The sequence below is a fragment of the Vombatus ursinus genome, unplaced genomic scaffold (genome assembly GCF_900497805.2).
Source record: "Vombatus ursinus unplaced genomic scaffold, bare-nosed wombat genome assembly UNPS02009918.1, whole genome shotgun sequence".
In the NCBI taxonomy this organism is placed as follows: Eukaryota; Metazoa; Chordata; class Mammalia; order Diprotodontia; family Vombatidae; genus Vombatus; species Vombatus ursinus.
Window position 1 is genome coordinate 5,774,102 of NW_020949696.1, and position 23,942 is coordinate 5,798,043.

At 40.6% G+C, this 23,942-nt stretch overlaps 1 protein-coding gene across 2 annotated transcripts in view; it reads right to left on the reverse strand.

Moving 5' to 3' along the window:
• Nucleotides 1-23,219, reverse strand: part of SGTA (small glutamine rich tetratricopeptide repeat containing alpha) — a 45,531-nt gene extending 22,312 nt beyond the window's left edge. For both annotated transcript variants that reach the window (XM_027853182.1, XM_027853181.1), the window contains exons 1-2: nucleotides 23,168-23,219; nucleotides 6,668-6,806 (exon numbers count right to left, since the gene is read on the reverse strand). In XM_027853182.1, the coding sequence (XP_027708983.1) occupies nucleotides 6,668-6,767 (100 nt within the window). In that variant the 5' untranslated portion in view covers nucleotides 6,768-6,806; nucleotides 23,168-23,219. The remainder of the gene's footprint in view (nucleotides 1-6,667; nucleotides 6,807-23,167) is intronic.
• Between the last annotated feature and the right edge of the window lie 723 nt (nucleotides 23,220-23,942).

The following is a 23,942-nucleotide window of genomic DNA, read 5'->3' on the forward strand; positions in this document are numbered from 1 at the left end:
TCTTTTCCCAATTTTTCTTCTACCTCTCTTATCTGACTTTTAAAGTCCTTCTTGAGCTCTTCCAAGGAGGCTTTTGGGGCTTCAGACCAGTTCATATTCCTTTTTGAGGTTCCAGATGTGGGTTTGTTGACAATGTTGTCCTCTTCAGAATTTCTGCCTTGATCTTCACTGTTCCCATAATAAGAATCTATAGTACATTTCTTTTTGCTCATAGTGTTTGCTTATTTCCTGGCCTTTAAAAAGATTGAACTCTCCTGCTGGGAAGCAGGGGGCACTGACCCAAGCTTCTTGTGTTGGGAGCCCAGGGCCTGGTCACTGGCTTTGTGCACTGGGGCCTCCAATGTTGGCAGTTGGAGGCTCTAAGGTTCTAGCAGCTTACCTGGTGTTGGGCTGGAATCAGAAAACGCTAGGGGTAGGATTGGGTAGTCTGGCCCCTGGAGGTTGCCTGCTCACCTGGGTCTTTCTTTTAGCTTTCTTTGGCTCCTTTCAGATGGATATTTCGCTGCTGTGGGATGTTTCTCCACCTGGGGCACTTCCCAAAGTTTTGTAAGGCACTGGTTTCCACTGGTTCCCCTGCCCCTACTGAGGCACTGGGGGGTTCCTGGTGTAGGTGCTTGCCTGCTCTACCACCTGGGGTTCAGGATCTACCCCTAGTATGCTGAGGTGGGGCTTTCCATTAGCTTGCTGGAATGCCTACCATTCTGTACTGCTCTCCCTCCCCCAGGGCAAGAGGGGCCTTTCCCCTTAATCCCTCAAGCTACCCGGGCTACCAGACTGCAGTATCCCATCTTTCTGCTGGTTCAGCTGTTCCAGGGTTTTTCCTGGGGCAATATTTTCTGGGCTTTCAGAGATTAATAAGGGATGATGAGAGCAACTTACTTCTTACTCTGCCATCTTGGCTCCCAGAAGTGGATCCTCCCCCAATCCCATTTTAGAGGAGAAAAATAAGACATAGGAAAGGAGAGACAGCTATTAAGTATCGGAGCGAGGCTTTGAATCAAGGTTGTCTGACTATATAAACCCAAGGTCTTCCCATTATACCAGCTCCTCTAGAACCAATTTTCTACACAAGATAAGGTTATCATTTTTCACAGCAACAGAAAAAGTTGAGATTTAGAACTACCCTTTATGCTGAAAGGGCATCAGAGCGATCCATGCATGACTAGAACAATTTAATATGTTTGTGAAATTTTCTAAAGTTAACAATTGTTCCTAAACCAGCACTAACAACCAACATCCCTGACAGTCTGAGCAAACAGTTCAATGATGATTCAACAGGACTTTAAAAGACTGACAACAATTTCCTTCAGGCCTGTGGAAAAAAATTTGAAGCAAGTTTCTCTGATAAAGGCTTCATTTCTCAAACATATAGAGAACTGAGTCAAATTTATAAAAATAAGAGCCATTCTCTAATTGATACATGATTAAAAGATATGATCAGTTTTCAGCTGAAGTAATCAAAATTATAGTCATACAAAAATACTCTAACTCACTACTGATTGGAGAAATGCAAATTCAAACAATTCTCAGGTACTACCTCATACCTATTAGATTGGCTAATAGGACAGAAAGGTAAATGACAAACGTTAGAGGGGATATGGGAAAAATGAGACATTAATGCACTGTTGGTGGAGTTATAAACTGATTCAACCATTCTGCAGAGCAACTTAGAATTACTGCAAAAGGGCTATAAAACCATGCCTACCCTTTGACCTAGCAATACCACTACTAGGTCTATATCCTGAAAAGGAAAAGGACCTATATGTACAAAAATATTTACAGCAGTTCTTTTTGGGAATTAGAAATTGAGGGGATGCCCATCAATGGGGGAATAGCTAAAACAAGCTGTAGTATGTGATTATGATGGAATACTACTGTACTATAAGAAATGATGATCAGGATCCTCTCAGAATAACCTAGAAAGACTTGTATGGACTGATGCAAAGTAAAATGAACGGTATACAAAGTAACACCAATATTGTAAGGTGATCAGCTGTGAATGACCTAGCTATTCTCAGCAATACAACAATCCAAGACAACTCTGAAGGACTTAGGATGAAAAATGCTTTCTATCCCCAGAGAAAGAACTGATCATGACTGAATACAGATTGAAGCATCCTTTTTTTAACTTTATTTTTCTTGAGTTTTTTTGTTTATGTTTTCTTTCACAACATGACTATTATGGACATGTTTTACATACCTACACATGGATAACCTATAATGAATTGCTTGCCTTCTCAATGCGGGGTGGGGATGGAGAGGGAAGAGAGAGGAGAATCTGGAATTCAAAGTTTTAAAAACTGTTAAAAATTGTCTTTACATGTAAGTGGGGGAAAATAAAATACTAAATAAAAGCTAAAAACAAACACAAAAATAAAACACAAAAACCATTTCCTTCAGGCCTGTGCTCTTTTAACCCATGGGTTTTGGCCATACTGATGTTAATGTGGCTCAGAATCAAAGAAGAATCCTAACTGCAGATGCCTCAATGAGCAATTCAAACGCAAATGGCGGGCACAACTACAGTGTCCCATGCACAACATGCTGACAATATCATTAAAGAGTAAAAAAAAGGAGGTAAATGGCTCATATAACATGAGGTGTAAAGAACAAAATTCATCTGGAAGACCAAAAGAGGTCTAGAATCTCAAGGGAAATAATGGAGGAAAATATAAATGAAGGAAGCAGGCATCCTATTACCAGACCTCAAACTATTATAAAGTAGTATTCACCAAATTACTTGGTATTAGTTTAGAAAAAAATAGAATAGATGAATGGATCTGACTAGATAAGCAAGAAACAGAAACATTCAAAAACAGTTCAATGTATGATAAACCTAAGAACATAAAATACTGGAAAGAGGACTCCCTTTTTGTCAAACTGCTGAGAAAACAAAAGAGGTTTGGGAGAAATTAACTTTAGATCAACATCATGCTATATAAACGACAAAATAAGCTAAAAATATCTCTGTAAACAGAATATAAAAGGTCAGGAAGGCACAGTAAAAAAGAAACTTAAGAGAACAAAATCAGGTCCTTTTCACAACTATGGTTGAGATAGACTACTTTAATAAGTGAGACAAATCATAAAAGATAAAATTTACAGTTTTGACAACAGAAAAATTTTAAACCTTTGGCATGAATAAAATGAAGATATAAATACTAAAAAAAAGTGGTAAAAATATTTGCATCAATTATCACTCACAAAATTCCAATATAAAAATACATGGTGAACCAAAATATTTAACACTAAGAACTGTACCCCAAAGCATAGTGGTCCAAGTATTTCAACAATTTTCAAATGGAAAGATAGAATTTTAAATAATTTTGAGGCTTCACCTCATACCATGCAAGCTGGCAAAAAAATGAAAAAAAGATGGATACAATTTGAGAGGAGCTATAGGAATGTAAGTACATTGATACACAATAGAGCTGAGAAACTGTCCAGCTGTTCTGGACATCAATTTGGAATTACACAGAAAAAGTGTCTAAACTCTCCTTACCATATGATCCAACAAACCCATCACTGAGATAATGATAATAACAGTAAGAAGAAGATGCACTTAGATAATGCTTTAAGGTTTGCAAAGAGCTTTATAAATATCATATCATTTGATTCTCACAACCCTGTGAGGTAGGTACTATAATTACCCTCATTTTATATTGTTAAAGGAAGACCCCAGGCCCAAAAAGAGGGACCCTAAATGAAAAAGAGTCTAATTACAGATTACAGAATATTTATTGTCTGAGAAAAAAACTTGCAGGGGAAAGAATTTCCTTCGAGGGAAAGAGTTCTCAGCTGCTAAAAGAGCAGTGGAAAAAGGGTGAGATAACAGAGCTTCTACAGCCCCTCAAGCAGGAAGTGCAGTTTAAGTGGAATGGGACGTCTACAGACACAATAAGCCAAGATGTTTTAGAAAGTCCAGAGCAAGGTCATGAGTCTGCAGCTGCTGCTCAAAGTTGCCCTTGAGCTGGTCTGGGGTTTCTGGAAGCTCCAGGCATCTCCAAATTCAACTAGAGTTCACTCACAAAAGATCACTGGTATGTCAAGCAGCTCTGAGCCTCAGAAATCCTTCTAATTGGCTGGTTGGTGTGTAACTCCATTGTCCTACCTCCCTGTGAAGAAGGGATGTTCTAACTTATAGTATGGACATTAAAAAGCCCATGTTCACAATAAATAAACTAAGCTAGTGCCACTGGATCAATGAATACATGTTGGGGCGTAAGGTATAAGAAGACTGGAAGGATAGGTGGGGGCTAGGTTATGAAAGGCTTTGAACGCCAAACAGAGCATTTTGTGTTTGATTCTGGAGGCAATAGGCAACCACTGGAGTTTACTGAGTAGGAGGGTGACATGATGGGATCATGTCACTTTTGTGGTTTTAGTGGCTGAGCAATGGAGAACAGACTGGAGTTGGGAGAGACTTAAGGCAGGCAGAGGAGAAAAAGAGGTAGCATATTCAAGAGATGTTGCAATATTGAAATCAACAGGCCTTGGATTCAAAATAGGATGTGAGAAAGTAAAGATTTCAGGATGATTCCTAGGTTGCAAGCCTGAGGGACTGGGAAGGTCGGCGAGGTTGAGTCTGGGGCGGGGGGAGGTGGGGGAATTCAGGGGGAAAGATGAGTTCTACTTTGGACATAATTGAGTTTAAGATGTCTACTGGAAATCCAGTTTGAGATGTCTGATAGGCAGTTAGAGATTCAAGATTAGAGATCAGCAGAGAGATTGAGACAGAAAAGGTAGATTTGAGAATCATCAGCCTAGAGATGGTCATTAAATCCATGGCAGCTGATGAGACCACGAAGAGGACCCAAGACAGACACCTACAGTTAGAAGTCGTGATCTGGAAAAGGATCCAGCAAAGAAGCCTGAGGAAGAAAGGTCAGAGAGGCAGGAGAAAGTGGCATCTCAAAAACCTAGAGAGAAGACTGTATCAAGGAGGAGAGAGTGATCAACACTATCAAAGCCTGAAGAGTGGACAAGAAGAATTAGGATTGAGGGGTAGCTAGGTGGCGCAGTGGATAAGAGCACCAACCCTGAAGTCAGGAGGACCTGAGTTCAAATCCGGCCTCAGACCAAACACTTGACACTAGCTGTGTGACCCTGGGCAAGTCACTTAACCCCAACTGCCTTAAAAAAAAAATTTAGGATTGAGAAAAAGACATTGGATTTGGCAACTAAGAGATCATTGGTAACTTTGGAGAGAACAACTTTGGTGGAATGATTAAAAGCCAGATTGTAAGAGTGAGAGGAGGGAAAGCAGAGGCACCTATTGTGGATGGCCTTTTCAAGTTTAGCTACAAAGGGCACAAGAGATATAGGACAATGATAACCTAGAGGTACAGAATAAAACATTTTTAGACTTGACCAATGTGTAAATTTGTATATACTTTTCTTACAAGAGAAGGCTTTTATTTTGGGATGGAGAGGTGTGTGTACATGCTCCCACTCTCACTCTTCTGTGTCTGTGGGGGATGGGGGGGTGTTGATGAGTAATGCCAAAAATAGAAAAGAATATCAAAGAAATGTTAGAAAAATACCCTGAAGAGAATAGAGGGAAGTTTAGACAAGGATAAAGACAAGTAGGGCAGTATGTCAGTACTATCATGATAAATTTCACATACACTTTAAAGAGAAGTCAAACTCCTAAGTAATTGAAAAACAATGAAAGTAGAGGACAGCAGAAAATGAAACATAACTACTGGACTTTTGGCCAGGATGGCTGCCTGAACTGGAGGCAGATCACTGTGCAGGGCACCTTCAGAACCCTCAAGTTCACACTAGACCTTATTAGGTCTTACTATGCTCAATAAATCCAATAAGAAACTATACTAAATAACTTCTTCTATCCCAGAATCGGTCAGTCAGATCCCCAAAAGCTAAAGGAAAGGGGTCCTCTTACAAAACCAGTGACAGTGCCAGATAGCTTCTGTGTCAGGAGGTGGGCCAGAGCAGGGAGTTCCTCAAAGAAAGCCCCAGGGTGGTGACCCTGGCATTCAGATGAGGTCTCCTCAGCCACTAGAGTAGTCTCTGATGAGAGTGACCTAAGCCTAGAAGGTGGAGATAAGAGCAGGAATCCAGGTGACTCAGAGTTGGTCAGACCAAACAGGGGTGGTCACCCTCATTCAAAGGTGCAGCACAGAACAGAGCCAGGAACTAAAGCTTGAGAGATGAGTGAAATCAAAGAAAATATTAACTTGTACAAAAAACTGCTGAAAATCTAGAGCTCCCCCAAAAGAAGGGAACAACTCAATAACAATTGTAAGCAGAGACTCAAAAGGAAAAAAAATGGGCTTTCCAAAAAAAGGAATTTTCCACAACTACACGGCTACTTAGAAGAAATTAATCAAGATATTAAAAAAATGAAATAAAAGCTCTAGAGGGAAAAAAAAACAGGAACTAGCTTAGAACAGAAAGTGCTAAACCTAACCTAGTTATCAGACTCTTCAAAAATTATAACAGACCAATCAGAAATCAAGAACTCCATAAGACAGCAAGAAATATTAGAACAATAGTTTTGAAGCTAAATTATTTTGTGAGGTGCTGGAACAAAAGTAATCTCCAGCAGATAGTCAACCCCTACAAAAACATCAGATATTCTTAACTTTTTAAACCACCCCTGAAACCCACAAGATAAAAAAGTCAGAAAGGCGCTAGCACTCACCTTCCAAACTCTCCTGGGCATCAGGAGAAAGGCCTCCATGATGCAGCTGGTCATGCAGAAACTGGATGATGGAATAAGCAAGGCGCTTCTTGTCCTCCATCTTTATGGCTCTGAAGAGGGATCTTGTGATTTTCAAGATCTGTGGATTATATCAAGTCATAAAACTATTGATGAAAAGAAATTATATGATTGCAATAATTCTTGCATGTTCCCTCTTTCTCATTTCTTGCATGTTCTCTGGCATTTTCCAGATCGATCAGAGCGGGGAAGGGAGGGGAACAGGGGATGGGCACACACACATTAATTTAAAATAAGATTTCTGAAAAAATCTGAGATGTAGCTTCAAGATTAAAAACGCCCAAATACCCTTCTTCAAAGTGCCAAAGAAAACCTCAATCATTGATCTATCACTAACAATGGTCACTGTCATCATCCAACTTCTCTACTGATGAGGAAATCGATGCACCCCTGCCAAATGGATCTACTACAAATGCCCTACATTCTGACTGGAGACAACATGTACATAAATTGGTACACACAAGAAACATACAGAATAAGTGAGATGAGAGTAACCTTTAGTGCAGGGGCTGTTTTTACTTTATTTTTGTAACTCCAATGCCTAGCACACAGTAATAAGCACTTCAAAAATGCTTGTCAATTAGCTTCTCTGACACTTTTCTCCTCCTTTCAATGGTGTATAGGGCAGTTAAGTAGTACAGTGTAGCATCTGGCCTGGAGTCAGAAAGACCAGAGCTCAAATCCTGCCTCAGACACACTAGCTGTATGATCCTAGGCAAGCCACTTAACATCTGCTTCGGTTTCTTCAACTATAAAAGTGTGGATCAGAATAGCACCTACCTCTCAGAGTTGTAGTGAAGATTAAAAGAGAAAATATTTGTAAAAAACTTAGCACAGTATCTGCCACACAGCAGGTACCTCCTAACTGGTTGCTCCCTTTTTCCTTCTATCTAAGTGCCTGCTCTCTCTCAGCTCCTTTATGAAGCATCATCCTCCTCATATCCACTAAGTGTAGGGAGTCCTGAACCCTCTTCTACAGTCATGATTTCATTTGCTCTCATTGGTTCAAATATTTCTATGTAGGTGATTCCCAAATCTTCACACCTAACAATAATCCTACTCCTGACCCCAGCCCTACATTGCCAACTGTCTTCTAAACATCCCTACCTAGACATTCTGTCAGCATCCCAAACTCAGCATATTCAAAATAGAATAAACGAACTTCCTCTCCTATTCAAACTTCCCAATTTCTGTTCATATAGATGTCGGTTGAATTGGGCACCACCATGATGTCCATGACTCAAGCTCTTAATCTGAGCCATCTTTGACTACTTCCTTTCTCACAACCCCAAAAGCAATGAAGGGCCAAGTCTTGTGACTTCCACCTCTAATATCCAATACTGTTGACTTCTTTCATCTTTCCACCCACATGAAAACCAGCATCACTTCCAGCTTGGGCTATTGTAACAGCCTCCTTACTGGTGTCCCTGCTTCTAGCCTGTCCATTCTCCAGGGAGCTGCCCCAATAATCTGAAGACACAAACCTGACCACATCACTGCCCCACTCAATAACCTTTAGAAGCTCTGTACTGCATTTAGAAAAGAACATATACTTTTCACTCTGGTATTTAAGACCTTCCATAGTCTGAGCCCAACCTACTTTTCTAGACCTACTTCATGTTACTGTCCTTGATGAAGCCTATATTCCAGTCCAGCAACTGACTGAGTTGTAGGAACTGAACATGCTATCTCTTGTATGTATGCTTTCATACAAGCCATCCCTGGAACCTAAAAAATACTATTTCCTCATCCCCACATCCCAAAATCTTTATCCTAAAAGTTTGACTTTAGATATCACTTCTTCCATGATGTCTTCCCTAATTCTCCCAGTTAGTCTCCTCTCTCTCCATAAATTATCTTGTATTTTACTCTCAATTTGTACACCGTTTTCCCCAGAAGAATATAAATTCCTTGAAGGAAAGCACTGTCTTGTTTTTTTGTCTTTGTATTTGAAAGGTCTAACAGAGTGACTTGTAAATATTAGGAACTTAACAGATATTTATCAAATTGGAATAACTGCTGACATTTGTACACTGCTTTGAAGTTGAAAAATTGCTTTGCTACGTGTTCAATCATTCTATACGCAAAACAATAAATACTATGTATTTGGTAGGAAAGACAGGAATTGTTAACCCACCTTTACAGATGGGAAAATGGAGGACCCAAGAGGTTAAGCAACTGCCAGGAATTCAAAGAGCTGGGACAAGTACCCAGCCTCCTGATACACTGAATAGATCATGCCGAGCTGAGCAAGAGTCAGGAGACCTAAGTTCTAGTCACAGCTATGTCATTAATCACCAGTATAACCTAGAGCAAGTCATTTTACCTTAATTTCCTTAGCTGGAAAATGAGGCGGGAGAGTAGACTATTAGAGCAGAACTAGGAGATCTCCTAAGCTCCTTTCCAGCTCTGAAACTCTACCTATAAACCCAGTACTTTCTATACTATAATAGGCACTTCAAAGTGTTTCTTCAGGAGCAACTATGGTATCTGAAACACACACACACACACACACACACACACAGAATTTAGAGTCAAAAGACTTGGGGGCAAACCCTAGCTCTTGCACTACTTGAGTGTGGGCAAGTCATATAACTCCCTCAAACTGAGGGAAGGAAGGAGGAATTCATGCCTACTGTGCTCAGTTCTTTACAAATATTATCTCCCTTTTACAGCTGAGAACACTGAGGCAGAGGTTAAGTGACTGACTTGCCCAGTATCATACAGCTATTAAGTGCTTAAATCAAATTTGAACTCAGGTCTTCCTGACTCCAGGCCCAGGGGTCTCTCCCCTCAGTATGTGCCACCATACTACTTACATTTTAGGACTGCTGTTATATTTTATGCCTCTTCATAAAAATGTACTTTCTGAAGGACAATTTATTGTGGTATCTACCGTGTTTAATAAGATACAAATCCCAAGGAACTCTACAAATTGCTTGCTGATACTATTAGGATACAGTTTTATAATAATCTGAGACTGGGATTAGGGAATGGCTAAACAAATTGTGGTAGTACAGGAATGTAATGGAATATTACTGTTTGTAAGAAATACCAAATATAATGAACACAGAGAAACATCTATGTGAGTTGATTAAGAATGAAGTAAGCAGGGGCAGCTAGGTGGCGCAATGGATAGAGCACTGGCCCTGAAGTCAGGAGGACCTGAGTTGAAATCAGGCCTCAAACCAAACACTTGACATATATTAGCTGTGTGACCTTGGGCAAGTCACTTAACCCCAATTGCCTAAAATTTCAAAAAAAAAATTCAAAAAAAAAGAATGAAGCAGAGACAAGAAAATAATATACACAATGGCTGATACAATAATGCAAACAGAAAGACCACAATAAAAAAATCAAATATGAACGTTGCAAAATTATGAAGAACAAGGATGGCTTAAAAGAAGAGACAAGGGAAAACATACCCATCCCATGTTTTGCAAAGGCTGGATGTCCCTGAGTGTGATACACTGCAAATATTTTCAGACTTTTTCAATGTATTGATCAATTTTGTTATTTTTTTTTTAAATTGTTATATGGGAGGAGAAGAGAATTATTCAAGGAAATCCTGAGGATGTATAAAAAAGGTTTCAACAAAAACTTATTTTTAAAAATAAGTTGAAGCTGGGGATTCAATTTTTATAAATAAGGCATATTAATAAGTATCTTTTTTTTTTTTAGCTGAATAGATATGGTGGAAAGCACAGAACTTGAGATTCATAAGAGGCCTGGGATCAAATCTTGCTTTTGATAATATGTGTAACCTAGCTGTGTAACCATGGGCAAGTCATTTAACCTTGATGAAGCTCAGTTTTCTGATCTGAAAAATGAGGATAATAAAAACTAGAGGACCTATCTCCCTGGGTCTTTGCAGGATGAAGTATGGAAAATATTTTTCAACCCCTGCAGCCCTATATAAATGCTACTATCATTTTATAAAAGCTTCTCTATGCCAGATAAAAGGAACTTTGTACCCAGAAAAGACCTTACTCAGTGAAGTCTTTTAAAAAAGCTGACACATCAGCCAAAACTACCTTCCTGGACACTCAAGAGGCTTATATGAACTTTCCAAGGTGACAAGACAGAATCCCAGTTATATTGTGTCGAAGCTTCACACCAGCCAAGTTGCCAAAGCAGCACCAGGTCATTTGGCACTTCAAACAGGGGAGGACGCATGAGAGGATTTATATCCCTTTCCAACACTATCCCAGCACTAAACAGAATGAAGGCCAACAGGGTAACTGGGAAAAGTTTAATTCAATTCAAATTATAAATGTGTTAACTGCTTGCTAGATACAAGGTACTGTGATAGGGATGGGGACTACAAAGACAAAAATGAAAAATTCTCTCGAGGAATTCATATCCTACTGGGCAAGAATATTACCATTACACTGAAATAAAATACAAGGTAGGAAGTAAAAGGGACAAAAGAAAAGATTAGACAAAAATGTTCTAGAAATGTCTGAAAGAGAACAAAAGAAAAAGCAGGAAAGTATGGCAATACTTTGTGAAAGAAGGACCCCACTGCCTCTAAAAAGTTCAAACTCTTCTGGCAGTCATTTAAGGTCCTCTCCACAAAGTGTTAACATGCATTTTTTTCCAGCCTTTTATCTCACTGGGTCCCCTTAGCAAAAGATTCTTTGTCATCGATGAGTCATTCAGGAGTGTCTCTTCGTGACCCCATGGATGCCAGTGCTCAGTTTGCCTTATAGTCCAACTCTCACAGCCAGCCTTACATCATGACTAGAAAAACCATAGCTTTCACTATATGGACCTTTGCCGACAAGGTGATGTCTCTGCTTTTTAGTATGCTGTCCAGATTTGTCATGGCTTTTCTTCTAAGGAGCAAGCATTGTTTAATTTCACGGATGCAGTTGTCTTCTGCAGTGATATTTGAGTCCAAGCATGTAAAAATCTGACGCTGCTTCCATTTCTCCTCCTTCTATCTGCCAGGAAGTGATGGAACTTACTGCCATGATCTCAGATTTTTTTAATGTTAATGTTAAGCTTCTTCAAGTCAGCTTTTACCCTTTCCTCTTTCACCTTCATCAAGAGGCTTAATTCTTCTTTCATTTTCTGCCATCAGACTGGTATTGTCTGCATATCTGAGATTACTGATATTTCTCCTAACAACTTTAATTCCATCTTTTGATTCATCCAGCCTGGCATTTTACATGATATACTCTGCGTATAAATTAAATAAGGTGACAACATACAGTCTCGTCATACTCCTTTCCCAATCTTAAACCCATCGGTTGTTCCATGTTTGGTTCTAAAGGTTGCTTCTCGACCTGCATACAAGTTCGTAAGGTGACAAGTAAGATGATCTGATTCTCCCATCTCTTTGAGACCTTGCCACGTTTGTTGTAATCCACACAGTCAAAGGCTTTAGTGCAGTCGATGAAGCAGAAGAAGACGTTCTTCTGGGGCTTCCTTGCTTTCTCCATCATCCAGTGAATGCTGCAATTTGGTCTCTAGTTCCTCTGCCTCTTTGAAAACCAGCCTGCATTTCCTGTAATTACTGGTTCCCATATTGCTGAAGCCTAGCTTGCAGAATCTTAAACATAACCTCAATGGCCTGAGAAATGAGCACAGTTGTTTGGTAACATGAACTGCCCTTCTTTAGGACTGGGATATAAATGGATCTTTTACAATTCTGTGGCCACTGTTTGAGTTTTCCAAATTTGTTGGCATATTGAGTGCTGTACTTTAAACAGCATCATCTTTTAGGATTTTAAATAGCTGGAATTCCATCACCTCCATCAGCCTTGTTAACAGTGCTTCCTAAGGCCCACTTGACTTCATTCTCCAGAATACACAGCTCTAGATCAGTAACCACATCATCATGGTTAATGATGATGTTAAGTTCTTTCTTGTACAGTTCTTCTGTCTATTCTTGCCAGCTCTTCTGTTAGGGAATCATTCCAGTCCTCTCTAATCAATCCACTTCCCTCCCCAAAGCAGCTCATCTCTCCTTAAGTTTCCCACAGCACTCCCTTCCCTCATCCTCTCTCTAACGAGCATCTCAACTCATACTTCACCAAAAAAGTTGAGGCATTCGCAAGAACTCAATCTTCTCCTGCCTCACTCTGAATTACTCAGACATCTTCCTTTCCTATCTCTAATTTCACTGAGGTCTGAGAGAAGGAAATGGTTCTTCTCCTTGCCAATACCAACCCTTTTATATGCACATTTGATTCCATTTTCCACAGATTACCCCTACCATCATCTCTACTCTTTCATAATTTCTCCATATCTCTCTTTCCCTGATGCCTACCAACAAACCTCATCCCTGAAAAACCAGCAAACGTCCCTTGCATCATATCTCCCTGACAAAGGTCAGATATCTAATACATAAAGAATCAATGCAAATATATAAGACCAAAATCATTCCCCAATGGACAAAACGGCAATGGATATTAACAAATGGTTCTTCAGCACTTAGCAAGTGCTTGGCATATAACAGATGTTTTAATAAATGTTTACCAACTGATTCAAAAGATTAATTCTAAACTATCAGCAACTGTATGAAAGACTGCTCCAAATCCCTAATGATAACTCACACTCAACAAACTGGAAAAAATGAAAAAAGACTGAAATAGAAAATGTCAGAGAGGTTGTGAAAAGACAGACACACTAATACACTGCTTATGGAACTGTGAATTGGTTCAGCCAAGTTACTCATCTGTAAAAAAGGTAATTTCTCTTCTTTGTATAGTAACTATACTTGAAGCTAAAAATGTTTGGGTCTTTTTTTTTCCTGATTAGATTGTGCTGTCCTATGTAGCATTTCTACAAATTTTAGATTAAGTTCTAGAAAACAATTTGGAATTATGCTAAGAAAATGACTAAAATGTCCATACTTTTTATTTGACCCAGGGGTCACCTAAGGAGCCAATGATAAGTAGTAGAAGCTGCTCCACTGGGAACCCAACTGGAACTGGCCAGTTGGACAACACAGTTCCCTCTCTCCTTCCTTCCTTCCTTCTTTCCCCTCCCTCTGTCCACATAGGGTATCGTACCCTTACCTGAAGGTGCTCTGCCCAAAGGAATGTAAATTTTGATCACTGAAACCTCAAGATATCTTGGGGTTTATAGGCTAGACTTCCTTCTTAAGGACCATGCCTTATAGCTGTGTGACCCTGGGCAAGTCACTTAACCCCAATTGCCAAAAAATGTGGGGGGGGGGGACCATCCCTTAAACCCAAATCATTCAGCCTCTTGTAGACTGGCCAACAAAAGGCCCCAGGTCAAGCCTCACTTGGTCATTGTTTGGGCCCTGATTGGCTCAGAGTGAATGTAAATAGCAACTGCTTCTGTTTTGGCCAGAAACCCTGAGGGTCTTCCTCTCTCAGACAGATTTTTTTTTTTTTGGACTAGGTAAAAGAAGCCATTCTCTGTCTCATTTCTTACCTAGCCTTCATCACTGAATGGGCATTGCCTCAGTCAAACTGAGACCTATTAAAGACCTTAGCTTAAAAAGGCCACTATATCCAGGGCCATCTCCAGTTGTCCTATCTATATCTTGCCACTGGACCCCACATGGCTCTGCAGAGGCTGGGGACCATGCACAGCCCTCCCTCACCTAAATCCAATTCACTTGCATGTCTCAGCATCACCTCCTTGATGTCGTGGCCCTCTTAGAGAATGAAGGACCAACAACAACAAAAAACAGTCAATGATAAGAAGAAAGGTCTTAGAGTCACCAAAATATTTAGAGTAACCCTTCTTATGGTAGTAAAGAACTGGAAACAAGCCCACCAATTGGGGAACATTTAAATTGGGGTACATGAATGTAATGTGGTTTAAAAAAAGGCAAAAAACAATGAATCCAAAAAATACAGAGAGACTTGGCATCAGACGGTGACTCTTTGTGACACAGGGTAAAGAAAATGAGAAAAATGGCAAAATCACATGGATCCATAGGTGGATAAACAGTCCCTCAGATGGTATTCATGATTATAGAAAAGGGACTTTGCTTTAAAACTAGATTTCCAGTTTACTAGTTGACATTTCTTGACGTTCTTTATCAGATCTTACTCACTTTTAAGCACTGCAAAACATTTCAGTAAAAACAAAACTGGAAGCATGTGATGCATGTTACTCTTGCCAAACCCTCAGTGTGTGTATGTGTTGTGATTTGTTACCTTAACCTAACCTCATTTCCGTACCCTTCCAGAAGCCAAAGGATGTCTTTTTTAATCCTCAAGATTTTGACTTGTTCCTCCTTCAAACTTAAATTATTACTTTGAAATACAGGTGAAATGTAATCAAGCATTATTTCTTGGAAATAGAGGTTGAGTGTTATGAAATTCTTGTTCTGTAGAACTATGTGGTAAAAAGAAAATTCCAGGAGTGCCTTTTCATTATGCACACAGTGAAATCCTGCTCTAGGTAACATCAGACTTAACAGTGAAATGTGGAACTACCAAGTCACATTGCCATATGCTCATCGGCATTTGGCATTGTCTTTAGCTATATTTCTTCAGAACTAAAAGGGGACTGTTTTAAGCTGAACCATGAATGATCATTGGGAAATGCTTGCATTGCTCTGCAAGAAAACTTGGACTTGGACTTCTGTTAACAGCTTGTAAATCAAAAATGTGCTCCTCTGCACAGTAAAATACACTACTATTTAACAAACGACTCTGTGTAACAATAAATAACTTTGTTCCCTTAAAAAAATACAGAGAAGTCTGGGAAGATTTATATGGACTGAAGCAAAGTAAGCAGAATCAGGAAAGGTATATACACAAAGACTACAACCAAAACAGAAAGAACAAAACTGAAATTGAATGACGTAAAATTACAGCAAATAAAGCTGGCCTCAAAGAACAGATATAAGAATGCACGACCTCCCACCTTTTTCTTGTAGGTAAAGGACTACAGGTGTTATATCTGTCATACTTGGCTAACGAACTGGTTAGCTTGCTGGGAGGGAAGAGATATATTGGGAAATGTAGGAGACATTAAAAAAAAAGACAGGGACAAGCAGCAATAAAAAATTTTAAGGCAGAGGGGCAGCTAGGTGGCACAGTGGATAGAGCACCAGCCCTGAAGTCAGGAGGACCTGAGTTCAAATCTGGCCTCAGACAAAATATTTCCCAGCTGTGTGACTCTAGGCAAGTCACTTAACCCCAATTGCCTCAACAAAAAAAAAAACAAAACATTTAAGGCAGGAAAATGTAGAGTATTTTTACCCAAAATGATGAAAATGAAACATTTTAGCACTTTAAAAGGGTACTGGTGAAAACTAAGAAGGGGCACTTAACCCTAAATTTTTGTAGAGCATGGAAATGGAGCACAAGCTTTGGCAGGTTCCCCTAAAGATGGAAATACTTCAAACATAGCCAGTGCCCGACTGTATTAACTAATGGTCAGACTGGCTAAGTCTGGAGAGGCTCAATACCAGAATGGATTTTTTTTTTCGTCAATGAAACTAGTGAAATCATCTAATACCTTAATTTACTCCGTATATTCATAGTTGTTTGAATACTGTCTCCACCTTTAGTATATGAACTCCTTGAAGGCAGGCTGGTTTTGCCCTTTTTTGTATTCCCTATGCTTAGCTTAGTACCTCAAACATATTAAGTACTCAATAAATGTTTGTTGACTTAAAAATGAGTGGAAAGGTTACAATCTATGTTGGAAAAGGGAAAACCCATGTCAATGAAATCAATCTTTTGAAATAAACAGAATTTAAAGGAGGAAATTTCAGTATCTGGAAACTGCAACTTATGAGGTACCTTTATATTACACTTCACTCTTTGATAATGACAGATAAATGAGCCGTAAGAGGATATATCTACACACAAATTTATGCATAACCTACAATATGAATTTGTAAAATACCTAGAAATTAAATTTGAACCCTGGCTCTATTTACTACTTGTACAACCCTTGGCAAGTCACCTAACTTCTCTGGGTCTGTTTTTTCACCTGTAAAATGAGGGGGCTAGATAATCTCTGAGGCTTCTTCCAGTTTTAAATTCTGTGATCTTCAGATGCAGGATTCTACAGAAATATAAGAAGATACTGTTAAATAAACTGCTGCTAGGTACAGATGGCTAGTGACATGATACAATACCACTGCAGAATCCAGTGTGCACTATATAGAAAGGGAAGTCACTACCCATTTACAACTTTTTTAAATTCTGCTTTATTCAACAACTAGCTAAAAAGCAGAAAACGTGACTGTTGCCAATAGTAGCGGAGGAGGAAGTCTTCTAACAAGGTCCAGAGGGAATGAAAAAGAGGAAATTACTTTCCTTCCAGTTTTGTCACGGAAAAAGAAATCTAAAGCTCCCTATGGGAGAAGCTTTTTTCCTGAAGAAATCAAGAACTACGGGAATGTTAAATAGTTTCAATTAAGATGGCCAACACCTCATTCAGGCTCAAAACCTTGGAATCTTCCGTTCCTCACCCTTACCATCCAATTAGTTGCCAAATCCTAACAGCAGCAATCATCTCCACTACTCACCAACATTGTTCGAGCCCTGACCTCTTCTCCCCTAAATTACTGTGATAGTCTCCTATCATTTCCCTTCTCCCTGCCTCTCCTCTTCCATTCATTTGCTACAGAGGTGCCAAAGTAGTACTTCTAATTTCGCAAATCTGAACACATCACCTCTCTGACGAAAACCTGCAGTGATTCCCTACTGTTTTTCTCTGGCTATCAAGGCTCTGCACAGTCTGAATCCTACTTTTCCAGTTCTATTTCAAATTACTCCCATTTATGTACTCTCTATTCTAACCAAATTAAACTAAAAGCCATCCTCCTTTCATTATACTCTCTCCAGCCATTATGCATTTGCTCATGACATTCCCTATGTCTGAAATGGAATCCCTCCACATTGCCACCTGTCACCTTTAAGTCACAACGTAGAGGTCACCTCCTTGGTAAAACCTTCCCTGGGAACTGCTGGGAGAGTTGTTTCTTCCCTCTCTCAAACTCCTTAAGTTTCTCTACTTGAACCATTCCATGCATCTTCTTTTAATTTTTTTCTTGTTCCAACTTGTGCCATAATTAAACTTATTTGATATAATTATTAAATTTACAAGTTCCTTGAGGAGAGAAGCTGTATCATCTGACAAATATCATCAGTGCTTAATAAATGCTCCTTGAATCAAAAAACAGGTTCACAAACATAGCTAAGCTATTGCTACAAGGGATACAAACCCTAGTGTAGCACTGTGGTAAGAATACTGAATTTAAAAGTTGGATGTCTCTGGTTCCTGTCTTAGCTCTGCCTCTAACATAAGCTACAAGACAGCAGGCTGAGCCTCAGGTTCCTCCATGGTGAAATGAGGATAATACTTGCACCCCTGAGCTAACAGGTGGTTGTAAGGTGTGCGCACATGTAAAAGGCTACATTGAGTAATAGTAATGATGAAAGACTGGAAACAGAACTAAAAAGAAAAAAATAATTTATTAAAGTGTTTCTTATGCTTCCAATATGTTTATTTGGGTAGGTGTTCCACAATGTAAAATACCAGCAAATTGTCACAAAAGGAAGAAACCCTTCTGGTGAGTTAACTGAACTTACCTCCTCTGGAAATGCAAGTAGAAGATACTCATGGAGGGAAGAGAGGGGGCAGGGAGGAAACAAACCCCAAGACTATGTAATTCCATCTTCTGTTCATCACCAGATCCTCTCAGTACTACATGCCCCTAATAGATTACATCTATCATTCTGGCTGAGGATTTTACAAAATTACAAACCTTCAAAGCTAATGGAAAGATATCAAGGACAGGTATGGCTAGGAAATGGATCCAGTCAAAGAGTCAGAGCAAAGGGTCTTATATTGTAAGGGAAGGGGAAGTGAGCAGGGGGAGGTTATGTGAACATTTTTAAAAAATTTTGATGAGTGTATTTCAACATAATTAATGGTTCTTTTGTAAAATGTTATTCTGAGAAGGGGTCCATGCCGTCACCTGACTGCCAAAGCAGGGCATGACACAAAAACAGGTAAGAATGCCTAAACTAGAGCAAGAAATAGGAGATAAACAGTTCAAGTCTTAGACTGACATCCATGAAGGCCTCTAGTTCACTGGGTGGATCCTTTATCAAAAGACACAGACAGGAATTATCATACGGAACAAAAAGACATGAATGATTTGCAATCTGCAAAGAGACATGAGTGCCTACATTGGTTACATCACAAATGTATGACTACCATTTATAAGTACGAACAAGAAATTTCAAAAGAGTTATATAAAATCAGTCTTCCTAAAAAGTGAACTTTAGCACTTTAAAACATCTACACCACTAAGCGTACATCTCCTATTCTCACTAACATTAACATGTTCATTCCAGATGTCATTTTTTTTGATAAGTTTACTTCCAAAAAAAAAAGTTTACTTCCTTTTTGGGGGGGGGGGTGAGGCAATTGGGGTTAAGCAACTTGCCCAGAGTCACACAGCTAGTGAATGTTATGTGTCTGAGGCCAGATTTGAACTCAGGTCCTCCCGACTCCAGGGCCAGTACTCTACCCACTGGGCCACCTAGCTGCCCCCTAGATGTCATTTTTAAAAAGAAGAATTAATGTTAATTCCTAGAAAGGCAGTGCATAGAGCTGGAAAAGACTTTAGAGAGGTCATCCAGTCCAACTTCTTTTATTTTATAGATAAGGAAAATTGAGACCCAAAGTCCCAAGTCTCTAAATAGCTTATCTAAGGATATACCATTAAATTAGTGACAGAGGTAGCATCTGAACCACATTCTCCTCACTTACAGTCCAAGGCCCTTTTCCATTCCTCGAAGTTTGCCTCTCCCTGTGAGAGATAAAGTGCAACTTTTTGGCCACTCTTAGTTAAAAAAATTTTAAAAAGTGGGGGTTGCGGGCAGAGTATTCTCAAGGAAAGTCCTCTAGATACATATTATTTGTATGTAATATGCCCACAATATTTTTGTTTGCTATTATTTCCACTTACTCTTTATGTTTATCTAAACTTTGATTCTTCCTCAGCATTAAGTCAATGCTCTACAATACAGCGGATACTTTTCAAAATATCTGCAGGCAATTTTAAAATGTCTTCAGTGGTTCCCATAAAACATTTAAAACAATTGCAATCAGTCAAACAGGAAAGCTTAGGGTAGACAATTCTCCCAGAAACACGCACTAAAAACCAGAAAGTTCTTTAGAGCCTGTGAACCTTTTTGTTTCTCTTAAGCCTTCAACCCAAGAACAGGAAATTTAAGGTTAAGGTAAAATTTATCAGACAAATTGTTGTTCTTGGAATACTAGAGAAGGAAGAATTTTTTTAGAGATTCTCTCAATTTAGTCATTTCAACTTACAAACTGAAGAAACCAAAGTCTAGCTCAAAGTCACACAGCTAGGACAGAACCTGGACTACAGTTCAGGCCTCCTAATGTCCAAGAGAAGGCTTCACAACTTTGGAAGGGAATCAGCTCAAGGATTATTACCCTCCATTTTCCAGGTGAGGGGAAAAAAAAAAAAGGAAGTAAACTTTTTTTTTGGAAGTAAACTTTTCAAAAAAAATGACATCTGGAATGAACATGTGAGAATAGGAGATGTATGCTTAGTGGTGTAGATGTTTTAAAGTGCTAAAGTTCACTTTTTAGGAAGACTGATTTTATACAACTCTTTTGAAATTTCTTGTTCGTACTTATAAATGGTAGTCATACATTTGTGATGTAACCAATGTAGGCACTCATGTCTCTTTGCAGATTGCAAATCATTCATGTCTTTTTGTTCCATATGATAATTCCTGTCTGTGTCTTTTGATAAAGGATCCACCCAGTGAACTAGAGGCCTTCATGGATGTCAGTCTAAGACTTGAACTGTTTATCTCCTATTTCTTGCTCTAACTTACTTTGCCACATTCAGACGGCTGGAAGAGGCCAAGTCAGCACTCAACCTCAAGTGTTCTAGCTCCTATAAGCTCTATGCATTACACCATGTTGTTGCACAGACTACAATGAGGCAGGAGACAGCAAAGTAGATTGGAGAGCTACCAGGATCACCTGGTTTTGGGATGGAGTCAAGAGCTATATTTGGAGTCAGACCTGAATTCAAATCCTGATGATCAGGAGTTTATTGCCTGTGTGGTCTCAATTTCATCATTTGAAAAATGAGAAGGGGCAGCTAGGTGGCACAGTGGATAGAGCACCAACCCTGAAGTCACGAGGACCTGAGTTCAAATCTGGCCTCAGACCAAACACTTGACACTAGCTGTGTGACCCTGGGCAAGTTACTTGACCCCAACTGCCTTAAAAAAAAAAAAAAGGAAAAAAAAAGAAAAATGAGAGAAGGGGCAGCGAGGTGGCAAGGTAGATAGAGCACCGGCCCTGAAGTCAGGAGGACCTGAGTTCAAATCTGACCTTGACCAGACCAACCACTTGACACTTACTAGCTGTGTGACCCTGGGCAAGTCACTGAACCCCAATTGTCAAAAAAAAAAAAAAAAATGAGATCTCTAAAGGTTCTAAATCCACATACTCCACGATTTATAAGAGCCTCTGCAACTTTAAAGTTCTGTTATAACTGCATGAGAACATAACTTTATCCATTATTTTAAAAACCACCACAGGTATGAATGGCTCTGGGATACAAATGATGACTACAGGAAGCAGGATCAGCACTCTCCTTTCAATTACTCTCTTAATAGGTTCAGGGCACTGAGCATAAATATATTATCCAGCCATGTCTTGGTGGTCCTCACTGTACCACATGCCTTTGAGTAGATCAGAGAGGAATGACCCCTTTAAATCATACATTGTTTTTGTTACAATTTAACTTCTGTCCTTCCTGAGATTGTCAGTACCTTGAGAGAGGGAATCTTACTGATTTTATTTCCACAATATGATGTAGTAGGAGGAGTAGTGGATTTATAATCACAGGACATGTATTATACTGGCTCTGAAACTTTCTAGTAGTGTGGCCTTCAGCAAGTGCCATCACTCCCTCTGGGCTTCAATGTCCTCATCCGTAAAATGAGAGGTATGGAATTGACGATCTCTACGATCCTATGATTTGGCCATAGTGGGAGCCCAATGAAGGTTTGCTAAGTTGAAGGACTACATGTTGCAATTTTTTTGCACAAACAAAACCAATGTAACCAAAATTATAAGGAAAACAGAAAACTGGGGGTGGAAATTTACAAGAAGGGGCAGCTAGGTGGCCCAGTGAATAGAGCACTAGCCTTGGAGTCAGAAGGACCTGAGTTCAAATCAAAATCACTTAACTCTGACTACCTGAAGGAAAAAAAAAAAAAAGGAATAATTCCTTTGTTTCTTGCGGAAACAAACCAATGTCTCTTCTATGCCTGTCCCTTAGCCAAACAGTTCAAAAGGTCAGTAAAACCTGCTGACTAAAGACTTCCATTCCACTTACACCCTTTTTGATTTCTACTTCACCTATTACAGACAACCAATCCCCAGTCATGAGTCCTAACTCCCCCTCCCACAGCTCCCTTAAACGAATAGCAGATTCGTTGTTTAGGCAGTGTGGTAGCTGTTAGAAATACGCTGGACGTGGAGCTAAAACAGCTTTAGAGGTCTGGTCCTACCACTTACCGGTTAAGTGACCCCTGGTAATACACTTCCTATCTCTGAGTCTCCGTGTCCTCAAGTGCCCAATGGGGGCGGTTATCCCCTCCTACCTCACAGGGGTGCTATGAGCACCCAATGAGATAACACACCTGCACAGGGCTTTCAGAGCGTGGCACAAACGTGAGGGATCGTTCATACCAGTCTCAAACTACTAAGACCATCATCTCAGGAAGGGCTTTTTTTTTTAAACGCGAATTAGAGACTAAGATGGAAAAAGCCTTTAAGCGCTAGAGGTCTAATACTTAATAGCCGCATGACCTTGGGCAAGTCTATTCCTAGCCCTGTGCCTCAGTTTCCTCAACTAACGCTACGAATGGCAGTTCTGGCCCTACCCACTTCATAGGAGAGCACTAAGTACAGTGGCAAGACCTTCGCACCGGGGGGTCCGAGGCGCCGGGTTCGAACGCAGGCTCGGCGCCTCCCTCCTCCCGGGGGAAGCCTGGACAAGTCCCTTAGGCTCTCTGGCCACGGTCTCCTCCGCTGTAAAAGAAGGGGGTTGGCGTGGGGCTCCCCAAGCTCCCCTCCACCGTCTAGGAAGGGGATTCATGGGCTCTGGTGAAAGGGGAGCAATGAGCCCTTCCTCGGTCCTCTGGCTCTCCCCTGACCCCGCCGCTCCGGGGTCCTGCAAAAGCTGCGGCTTCTCCACTGCCTTCCACCGGAGGAGCCGGAGCCTGGGCCGGGGCCCGGGCCTCCCTCCCGCCGGCCGCCCGCCCGCCTCGGGGAGCCAGCAGAGCGGACGCGCGGGGGAGCGCGGAGCTCCGGGACCCCCAGCTGAGGAGGAAGGGCGTCGAGGCCTCCCTCCCCCTCAGCTCCACGGCGGCCGCCGGCGCCGTAGCCACCACTCACCTTAACAAGCTGCCGAGCCGCCACCTCCCCTCCACCGCCTCCTGCGCCTGCGCTGACGCCTGCGCACCTCTCCGGCCGTCCCGCCTCTTCCCCTCTGCCATGGCGATGGCGCGGAGGCAGTGCCCGGCTCCGCCCCCTCGCTGTTTTCGCGGGCCTCCGCCGAATGATCTGCGGCGCAGGCGCGAATGACGACGCGCTCTAGAGAGTGCCGGAGCTGTAGTAGTTGAGCATGCGCTACCATTCACCGACCCGGAAGTGGACAGCCTGCCATTGGAGTCTCGGTTTTATGCTCTGCGTTTTATTGGCCATAGAGAGGACTACCGGAGTGTTGCGTTGTGGGATGGAGGGGGACTCCGTCCTCTCCTCCCCCTCCTCCCCCGCCCTGGTCTTTTTCCCACCAAGGAATGATCTCATTCTCTCTGTTATTCTGTGACGAGTTCGGTCACGTGCATCTGTCCCGGTGGGCGCTGGGCTAAGAGCGTTCTGTGTCTACCACTTAACTGTAATTTTGGGCAACTCAACTTCCAGTCTAAATTAAGTTCGACTCGAAGGGCATTTTATTAAGCGCCTTCTAAGTATGAGGCATTTAGCACCTCAGGCACTGAGGATACAAAGACCCCTAGGAGCTTATGGTCTTCAGCCTCTGAGCCTCATTTGCAAAATGCATACTCTAAAAATAACTAACATTTATATAATTATATAATATATAGACATATAACGTATGTTCACATACACTATATACTTTCTGTTATATTTATATGATATATAATATGTA